The sequence below is a fragment of the Crocodylus porosus genome, unplaced genomic scaffold (genome assembly GCF_001723895.1).
Source record: "Crocodylus porosus isolate Cpor-Errol unplaced genomic scaffold, CroPor_comp1, whole genome shotgun sequence".
Classification (NCBI taxonomy): domain Eukaryota; kingdom Metazoa; phylum Chordata; order Crocodylia; family Crocodylidae; genus Crocodylus; species Crocodylus porosus.
In genome coordinates, this window is record NW_017728907.1 from 38,239,249 (window position 1) to 38,249,759 (window position 10,511).

Sequence of the window (10,511 nt, forward strand, 5' to 3'; positions counted from 1 at the left end):
TGGAGGCTGAACAGGTTCAGGTCCCGCAGCCTGTCCTCATAGGGCTTGCCCTGTTGTCCCCTGATCATACGAGTGGCCCTCCTCTGGACCCTCTCCATGCCGTCGACATCCCTCTTGAATCATGTTTGCATAACTAACAGTGGTAACATTGACACCCTGCAGCACTCCTGAAAGGATCTCAAAGCACCTCAGGGTGCCATGGCACCCTTGTTGAAAATCATTAGCCAATAGGCTTGAGTCAGCTACTAGCTCTAAGCAATGGACTCAGTCCTTCAGTTCAAGTAAAAGGGGTTGCCTGACTTTGAAGGGAGAGATCCCCTGAAGCATTTTAGTAAGTGAACTTTATATCCACATGGTATTTTCATTCCTACTAGTACATTCCAAAATTTAAGATTAGAAAATGTTCCCATATGTCCCATTTTAGTTGCATCAAGTTAATGATTACTTTGATCTATGATCTAATAACCAGTTTCTCTTCCTTGAAGGTTGTAATGAAGATGTTTCTAAGAACATGGGACTATATTCTGAAGAATTTAAAACAGCACACTAACAACAAGAACTGGATAGGCAAAGTATCTGGAAAATTCCTGTACCTAAACTTGCTTTTAAAAATAGCGTAAACTTGTTGCAGAAGTTTAGGGAATCTCTGTCTAGTTTGGGGTTTTATTTTTCTCTAAGCTTCTTGTTCTAATAGTCTCCTAACAAACAGCAGAATGCTAGGGGCATTATGAAATTAGCTGCATTCAGTGATCTAGCTAGATTATCTCTTAGACAATGTTGTAGAAATGTTGGACAGTGACAGCTTCAAACACAACTGGGCCTTCACCAGTGCAGGCATTATCTCACTGTGAATGACCATCCATTGAATGAGTGACAGCAAAACCTATTGGTGCTTCACATTTTCTACTTACCTACAGTTAGTAAAAAGATCTACACAAATTTTAGTGGTTTTCAGTGTAACTTAATAGGTAAGCTGCATCTGAAGACTGTGTAATGCGTAAGCCTTTTAAATCTGGCTCCAGGCATAGATGAGCAGCCACTTGTACAAACAAATTATATTGCATTACACAACCAGCAGTCTTTTCTCAGAAAGGCCAGAGTATACAGTCAGGGAAATGGCAGGTCAGGGCTCAAGTCTGTTCACAGAGCTGAGTAGAGAAACCGCTTGCTGAAATTAAGCATGTGGCCTTTTAGTACTATGCTGACCTAAGGTTTTTTAAATGAAGAAAGTGAGGTAAGAGAAAATGCACACTAAAAACAAAAAAGTACTTTGTGTGTGTGTGTGTGTGTGTGTGTGAGAGAGAGAGAAACACTGAGAGAGAGGAACATATATATAATAGAGGAAGTTTGCTCTGTGTGCAACACACACACACACACACTATCTCTCTCTCTTCCTGTAGTGTACCAGTCCTTGAGAGTAGGGAGCAGGGGCTGGAAAACCCAAGAATTGCAAGGTGGATATTCCTGATCTGCCTAATTAATGCTAGGCCTCCTGAAGTATATGTTCCAGACATAAAGTGAAGAAAGGTTACAGTTTTGAACTATTAAGAGAAGTCAAACCCCTTTCTCTGTAACATCATTTAATGGCTACCTTCTTTTTTACAATGAAATTGCTTTGAAAGCAGAATAGAAAAATGGAAGAAGCATATTTTAGAAAAATGTGTATGTAAGCAATAGTTCAACTGGTGTGAAATTGTACAATAAAATGTTTTATATACTGTGTACAGACTTGGAAGACACTAAATGCATTCTGTCTGAATGTTTACATTTTGTAGGAATGTGCTACAGTAAACATTTGCCATTGCAATAAATCTTGAGTGAGTCGATACTCATTTTAAAACTAAGGATGTTGCCAATTCTTAATACAGTAGCTTTTTCATGGCTATATTTTCATAATTGGGCAAGGATTAAATATTGGACTATAAAGAATGCAGACTTCAGTCTCATGAATACTCAGATGTTTGCTTGGAGCTAGCTCCATGCTTGTACGAGATTAGAGATGCATGAAATAGAGCCGGTCTTATTAGATTGGTTTGGTTTTTTCTAGTGTTGGGTGGAAGTCAGTGCAGAGTGGCACCTTAGAGAATAGCTCATTCAGAAAGGCATAAGGTTTTGTAGGTGATAGCTTTCTTCATCAGCAGGGATCCTGGTTTTCCCTAGTAAAAAATTGCAAATTCTCTGATAAACCCCCCCAAATCCGTGATTAAAATTAAAGGCCCTCCCACAGCCCCCCCCGTCCCTGCTGGTACCCCTTGCCCCCACCCACAGCTCTGGCTTCCCCAGCCCTGCCAGATGGGGCTCTCAGCGGCCAGGGCTATGGGGTCAGGGACCTGGGTCTGCAGTCCCCTACCCCTGGCAGGAGGTGGCAGCTGCTGCAGCCGAGCAGAGCCTGACTCCCCACTCCTGCTGCCTGCTGCGGGCTTGGATGGGGTGGGGTGATCCCCACCGCAGCATGCACTCCTGGGGGGCAGGAACACGTCACCCAGATCTGTGCGCGAGGTGGGGGCTGTGCACTATCCACTGAGGGCTCCCACCCTGCTGCCCTCCACCAGATCCTCCTCAGCCCAGTGTGTACAACATGGAGCTGCAAAGAACAGCGGGCCCATGCAGGATGCTGCCTGCTAATGCAAGCTCCATGCTGCACTGCCAAGGCATCCCCTACTTGTGACTGCAGTGTGGGGGGCAGTGTGGAGCTCACAGCACCAGGCAGCTTCCTGCACAAGCCTGCTGTTCTTTGCAGTGCTGGGTCACACACGCTGGGCTGTGGAGGCCCCAGGGAAGGGCAGCAGGGTGGAAAGCCCGAGCCTGAAGTAGGCAGCGTGCAACCTGTGCCCTACATGCAGATCCGGGGGGTGCGGATCCCCCCTGCCCCCTGGGAATACATGCAGAGGTGGGGAGCAGCTGCCCCACCCCAGCCTGCAGCGAGCAGCCTGCCCGGCCCCCACCCTACACACAGATTTGGGGGTGTGGGTCCCCCCCACCCCCTTGGGAGTATGTGCAGCAGCAGGGAGCTGGCCCCAGCCCTGCTCAATTCCCTCCCTCCTTCCCTATGGGGGTCACAATCCCCGCCTTCCTCCCAGACACCTGTGGGAGCTGCTCTCCCGGCTGCCTGGGGCCATCTGCACGTGCATGCACACGATGCACCCTGCCTGCCTGCTCGCCTCCTGCTCCCCCCCCAGCCCCCTGCAGACTGGAACTCTGCAGCCTGCAAAATCTGCGGGTTTCTTGGGTAAAATGGGAATCTGCATTTGCCTCCAGCAGAAGGTAAAAATCCATGGTTTACTCCATTTTTCTGTGGGAAATGGAAAACCTGGATCCCTGTTCATCAGGCTAATTCTTATACCTTTGTGTTATTCCCAGCCTATCACGGGCTGCAGTACAGCAGAGGAAAATGAAATGCAAGGCACAGCAGAAATTCTTGTTAAAATTAATACTTTTTGCAATCCTGCTATTGAATGGAGATCCCATCCTGTTTTTTTAAAATTGGTGGTGGCTTTGTCAATATTGACAGACTAATGTCCGTTTTAATAAGGTTTGTTTTTCCAGTAGCTTATTTACCATAAATAGTTCATTACCATGCTGTCTTAGTCTATTTGACAGGCAGTCACACAGAATACTGTATCCCTTACTAACAAGTACTATAACACTATAAGATAAGCTGATAGGAATAGCATCATCTTCATAATTTTTAAAAGATATTAGGTTGTTCTCTTAATTTTTTTGCTAATTATTCAAAGATGCTTGTAGATTACAACCCTATCCTGATGTGAAACTAGTCTGTTACCACCTATGTATTTTAACAAAAAAACCCTAAAGCAAAAAAAAAACACAATGTATTGCAATACAAAGTAAAAACTTACTGCCTTTATTAAATGGTGCATCTCCTAAATTAATGGGAATGCATGATGCTTTGGGCATCTTTTCCCTCAATATTGCTGCTTATCTTCCATTTCTAATACCTTAATTTGGCCACGCTGGGCAGCAGCAATTGGCAAGATATTGTTCCACCTTAGACTCATTACTGGATCCAAGTCCTTCATAGTCTCCAGGGCTAGTGATTCTGATTTGACCTGCAGCTAGAAATAATTGACTCAGACTTGATGTTGCCTTGTGTTACAAACTGGGTCAAGATTCTTTGAAACAGAAGGTTGTAGCTTTTCCTCAGTATAGTTTTGTGGTTTATGTGCTCTGGTATGTCTTAAGAGACTGAGTCATATAGTCTGCCTGTGCCCTGTTCACAATGGGTATGGCTTGGAACTTATGTATAGCCCTAAGATGTACCCCAAGTTTCCATGTCATACAGAGCTGAGCTCTTCTAGGAATTTCTGTGGGCTATTTCTTTTCCCTAGCAGTCCTAAATGTGGAAGTCATTGCCCTTAGCCATCTTAAGTCTCTTGTTGGGCAGAAGTCAGTCCAGTCAGTCCAGTCACCCACCATACTGCTCAGATTTATAAGTATAGCAGGAAGTGGACCTTCGTGGCCCTGTAAGAAACTTGCTCCATACATCTGGCACTAAAGCAGGGGTGGGCAAAATGTCGCCCAGGGGCCGGATGTGGCCTGCCAGGCCATTCTATCCGGCCTGTGGGGCCCCTAAAAATTTTAGAAAATGCATATTTATTTACCCCTGGCTGCCTATCATGCAGCCCTCGATGGCTTGCCAAAACTCAGTGGCCCTCTGTCCAAAATTACCGCCCCTGCACTAAAGCATGATATTGAAGGGCCTTGTTTTGGTATGGAAGTTGCCATCATTATTGAGAAACAGACTGCTGCAGGTCTTGTCCCCAGTTGGTTAGCCAGTTTGCAGTGCCATGTTGAAAGTTGTTTACCTGTGCCTGAAATGCCAGCTGACTTTCAGAGAAAGGGGTTTGTTTACAAGCTATACTGAAGTCAGTAATGGCATGTGTTCCATAGTCTGCTCTCCTGAAGGAACCAGCTGAACACGTTAATCGCAAGGTGATTCTAAGCATGGTATACTTCCTATGCAGTTGTGCACACCTGTGGGTCTTCCCTGATGACCATGAATTTTACATACAGCACTACTTAGGCTGATGAGTGAAAATAAAATATCCTTATTGTTTAACAAAACAATGACTTTTTCATTGTCCTTAAAGTGCAAGCAGTGGTGTCTAACATGCAAACACTGTAGATGTTTAGAACATGGAGATCTATGCAACAGGGAGAGGTTTAAATTAAGGGATATTTAACTTGGAGCCGAAAAGCTTTAAACTTCAGTGAGCATCCTTTTCATCTGGGGACTGAAGTGGCATAGCAGCAGTGCAACTTTAACACTAGTGGAGCCAGGAAGATGGTTTTTCCTCACCAGGCTAGAAGACACTGGGACAAGGGGTCCTACTAACAAATGCAGACTCCCAATATGGCGAGTTCTGTAGTGTTATGTAGAACTAAGGCTGGTTACTCCTCTGGCTGGTGTACCTGCTGTAGGATGATCATAGGTAGGTCTGCAGCTGTTTGGACATGCTCTTCAATATCATTCTGTCTGCTCACTATCTCCATAAACTGTCACTGAATTGTCCATGTCTATTTGTATGGTCTGCTTGGTCACAGCCAAACTCTACTTCATGATCCCTTCTTTTGTCAGCTTCTGTTGGCTACTGTAATACTGCTTCTCTTCCCTGTATTCCTTTTCAAGAGTCCTTTGTTCCTGAGCCACCTTCCCATGCTTTGCAAAGGCCTTCATAATTGTTCCTTTGATTCTTATGTAAATACTGCCTAATGTCTTCCAGAGCATGGATGACAAATGCTGTCTCTAACTGCTTGTTACTTTTCTTATAGTGTTCATTATTCAGTTTCTGCAGTAGTAGTTTTTTTTCTTTACCACATGATCTTCTGCTGCCATTTCCAGAGCATCTCATTAGCCTTGAGAACTTGTGGAAAAGAGTCCTTTTCAATGTGTTCTCCCCTGTTCCAGGCATCACCACCCCAGCTTGCAGAGACTGTTACTAGAAAGTTGCATATTGGACTGTTGTAGTGCTATAGTTTTATTTTAAGATTAGAGAGGCTGCCTGGTACTGCTGGCCAGGGGGTTGAGCACCAGATGTCTGCTTAATATGTAAGCAGAACATTGTGAATTGTAGGGGTGTAGCAGTGATGGACAGAGTTCTAATGTCAAGCTAGTGATTGCTTTCCCTCTTCTTCAGAAAATCCTAAAGTTGGAAGATGTGTTCTTTAGTCCTGTGGTGAAAGAGCAAGAAAATGACACTCACAAAGGTCTAGAACAATTCACTTCCATCCTTAGAGGCTTTTAAGACCCAGGTAGACAAAGCCTTGGCTGGGATAATATAGTTAGGGATGCTCATGCTTTGAGCAGGGGTTTGGACTAGACCTCCTGAGATCACTTGCAACCCTAATTTTCTATGATTCTATGAATGGTACTTCCTCATACTCTGTATGGCTGAAAAGGTATAACTGCATATTTGGGAACTAGGGAAAAAGCAGCTTTATAATACAAAAAAAAATACCCCAGTAAATTCTACCTAAAATTTAATTTCAGATTCCCTGCAGACATAGCCAAAGTTTTCAGTCCCATTAACAGAGTTTTACAGTGGGTTTTATTTGAAGGGGGAGATAAATGTTTGTACCTTGTAAATTGCATTGGGTAAAATGTTGCCTACTTGTGGTTTGTATATTGCCACAATACGGATTTTCAACCTGCCAGAACCCATATTGATAGAAGTTTAACTTACTAAAATAAAGCTCAAGATTGAGTGTTGATACGAAAAAGCCTTGCTAAGACATTACTAAAAAAAAATGCCTTGAGATTTGTACAGAATAGAAAAACACTTTGCTAAGATTTGTACTGATAACAAACTTGAACTGATTTTTCTAAATCAATCCCTTGTGTGCTCAAAGCACAACATGTACTTTGTAATAGAAATAGGCAGAGCTTTGTTCTCAATAAACACATTTCAATGGAAAGGTATTGGGGAGCTGAGCAAGTAGTATGGCAGGTGAAGGAATAACAGAGCCTAGTGTCTGGACAGGAGAAACAGCTGGCTAGGAGGCTGATGATAGGGATGTAGTATGGAGTGTGTAGTAATGGGAACAGTTTGTTTCAGTAGAGAAGGTATCAGGAAGGGATGGAATGAAGGGAAAGACTGGAAGAAGCGGAGTTGGCAAGCTAGGTACGGCATCCTTATCAAGGGTGGAAGGAGGCTGTAACTTGCGGGGAAGGATCAAAACTTTGAAAGAAGGCTAGCTCGCATCTGCCCAAGACAGTGGTGTATAGCACTGAGAATAATACATGCCAGTTGGTGTGCTACATGCATGACCTGCAATAAAGGAAGGTATAATGATGTTTGCTGCTCTCAGCTCTGTTGCTTATTTCTCAGGAGCAGAAAGCTGGCTGGCAATGGGGACGGTGTTCTGTGGGGTCTCTGGCTTTCTGCAAAGTGAAGAGCTCTTGGCTGTCTGGCATAATCTCTGGGAAGGAGTCACAAGTCCTGTTTGCCACACTCTCTGGTTTGTCAGCCATGTCTAAAGAAAAAAGCATGGATGATCCATGATGGATCTATGCTGATATACAAGGGCAAAACCAGACCTTTCTCGTTGTGGCTCAGAATGCTTGACTGCTGCTGGAGGTGTTGCCTTTTTTTTCTCTCTTCATCTCTCAGTTATTCTTAAACACTTTATCTTTTTGCAGCTGTCAGTCACTGGGACTGGTCAATCACTAGGACTTTCTGGTCAGTCACTGGGACTTCCTACACCTTCACTCTTCCGTAGATGAGAAGGATCCACAGTTTGGCTTTATACTGCAATGGACCGTTGTGTCCAGACATGACTTAGCAGAAGCTGGAAAAATAAGTTTGGTGTGCCTGTTAGGGAGGCTGACTTCTAAATCATGGAAGCACAAAGAGCTGATCAAGGCAGTATGCCAGCACACAAACAGGAAAGTTACCATGACCCTGGAGCAGCTGGTACAGACAGTATGCAAAGCTCAAAGTGCAGCATTAATGTGGCTGGGTGGCTGCCATCACACTTCAGGGCACAAGTACGTCAGTGTGGACATTACCAAAAAAGACCTTTCTCTGTAAAATTATACCTGATCTTAACAAGAGTGAAATCTTTGGAGCATTTACATTGATGCAAGGGGTCATATCATGTGGACGCTGCTCTTTGCACATTTGATACAATTAGGTTTAACCAAGCATAAACCACTGGGGTTAAAGAGCAAAGAAGCTGAGTCAAGGAAGTACCAGATGCAGCCTAAATGAGAGCTGGAAGCACAATTCTGAGTAAAGCTGAGCCTCTTGGGCTCCAAAGAGTTTGAATCTATGAGCAAAAATGTTTCTCCCTGGTTTGATTTCTCCTTTGTTCAGGAAAATGGGACTAAAAATGTCCCACTCTACCAATTTCTCCTAATGCAAGTAATCTGTAGGACGAAACTTTGGTGAACTACTTCTGTCAAAAAGGAGTAACAATCCTGAAGCTTATTTCAACACTACTAGTTGTGCTATTGTCCTACCTAGTGCTGAGAAGTTTTGTTTCAACAAATCTTCATACAGTAACAGAAGGCAGTCACAAGCTGAAGTGAAGGATTTGATTGGAGTAACAAACTTACACGCTAAGTGTAAGCAACACATAACTCTGAATAGATGAATGAGGTACATATTAAAGAGAAGAAAAGAAGTCCAGAGAGAGTGTGCACATTTTTTCTATGCTCTATACCAGTGGTTCCCAATCTGTGCTACGGGTACCACCCGTGGTAGACAGACAACCTGTCAGTGGTACGTGTTAACAGATTTATTATAATTACTGTATATGACAAAAATTTGCTGGTGGTACCCAAGGTTGCATCATGTCAAATTGGTGTGCAATCTGTCAGGGTTTGGGAACTGTTGCTCTATATCAAAGCTGAGTATTATACAAAATATCTTCACTGTTCCCTCCGGCTGTGTGGCATCAAACCTACAATCCATCTATTGCAAATTCCTGACTAAGGCAGTAGTCAATACCAGATGCTTCAGAGGAAGTCTCAGGAAACAGCAGTTGGCGCAGCTCACCCAAACAGTCTTCCGAATACCTATTATCTTCTCATGGCTTTTTGCCTTTAATCACTTTTTTCCTAGTAAATCTGATGTCCTTATTGAAAAAAAAATCAGTTCCTATTCCAAAGTCTCACTAGGAGACAGGTCCCCATGCTGTTCTGAGGTAACAAATTCCTTGTAAATGGGTTAAATAATCACTGGAGCTAATATTTTCTTTGATGAGCTTGTTGCCTCTACTGTAATATCCCATAGTATTCACTTTTACTTTTTTATCATTTCCCTCCTCAAGAGCCCTGTTTTTTCTCTTTCACATCCCTCTCTGTTTTTTACTGCATATGCTAATCTGGACTGTTACTTCTCACTCCTGAGATAATGACTGAAATGTGAGTGCAGCATCAAGAGGACACCTTTTGTGCTGTGTAGCAATATAAATTTAAGCATTTTTTATCCTGGTCTCTTTATGTACTAACATTTTGTCTCCCTCTACCTCTTAAAGATAAAAAGAAACTTCCCCCATTATCCTGCCACGTGGTCTGTGAGAAGAGGCTACATGACATGATGCAATTCCTGCCCTATGTTAAACTATTCAGAATATCCTAGTTAAGGGACCGCTTCTCATCCCAGCTTGTTGCAGTAACCAGCCACCCTCTAAGATCCTCCAGTTCCAAAATGAAAATTGGGAGCAGATATGCGTGGGATTAACACTGTAGTTCTCTGCCCGCAAGGTGCTGTAACCCTCTGAATTGTGCAGCAGCTGCTGGATGGGGGGAGGAGGTGGGGGGTCTTTTGTGACACAGTCTGACAGTTAGTAATTCCTCTAAATAGCCCTTTCTTCAGAAAGAATCAGAAAATGTCCTGCTTAGGAAGAGCTACCCTGGAAAGAGATAGGATTGTTCTGTTTACTGATTTAACCCTAAAGTATTCCCTGAACTGCAGAAGCAAGTTTGACCGTCCACATTTAAAAAAAACCCCAGACTCCAAAGTTTGCCACCCTGCCATCTCATGGACCCCAGATCCCCTCCCGAAGGCTTCAGCTATGAAGGGGGCAATGGATTAGTCCCATTCCCTAGAAGCCAAGGCTGAAAATACTTTAAAGACAGGGCTACCTACATACTTCACAGGGGTCCATTGAAAAATGTATTTCACGGTGAAAAAATTTGAAGCACCATTTTGTAGAAAAGGTGAGAAATGGGGTCCTTTGAAATTAGCATTTAAACCTTGGACTTGAAGAGGTTGAGAAGTGTGGACGTGCACCTAGAGCCACTTCAGAAAGGCGGTTTCCTGCTCGCTCCCTCGACAAAGTTTGTGCAATCCGTATTGATTTATGCCTTGCTGGCTGACGGGAGGTGCGCTCGGCTGTAAACGCGCCGGTCCCCGAGCGGCCGTGTGGGAGCGGGCTCTGCCCGGCGCCTCAGCGCGGAGCCTCCGCCGTCTTCCCAGCGCGCCCCCGGGTAGGAGCCGACGCGGCGCCGAGCGGAGCAGGTCCCTGCCTCGGGGGCCACGAGG

General features: G+C 44.1%; 2 protein-coding genes across 5 annotated transcripts in view; both read left to right on the forward strand.

Moving 5' to 3' along the window:
- Nucleotides 1-1,494, forward strand: part of MCOLN3 (mucolipin 3) — a 37,902-nt gene extending 36,408 nt beyond the window's left edge. For 2 of the 3 annotated variants that reach the window (XM_019531169.1, XM_019531167.1), the window contains exon 14: nt 486-572. In XM_019531169.1, coding sequence (XP_019386714.1) covers nt 486-492 — 7 coding nt within the window. In that variant the 3' untranslated portion in view covers nt 493-572. Of the gene's footprint in view, nt 1-485 lie in introns of all 3 variants that reach the window. The other variant, XM_019531168.1, reaches the window with a different exon arrangement.
- Nucleotides 1,495-10,339: 8,845 nt separating this feature from the next.
- Nucleotides 10,340-10,511, forward strand: part of MCOLN2 (mucolipin 2) — a 35,046-nt gene continuing 34,874 nt past the window's right edge. For both annotated transcript variants that reach the window (XM_019531171.1, XM_019531174.1), the window contains exon 1: nt 10,340-10,456. The gene's annotated coding sequence lies outside the window, so the exon portion shown is untranslated. The remainder of the gene's footprint in view (nt 10,457-10,511) is intronic.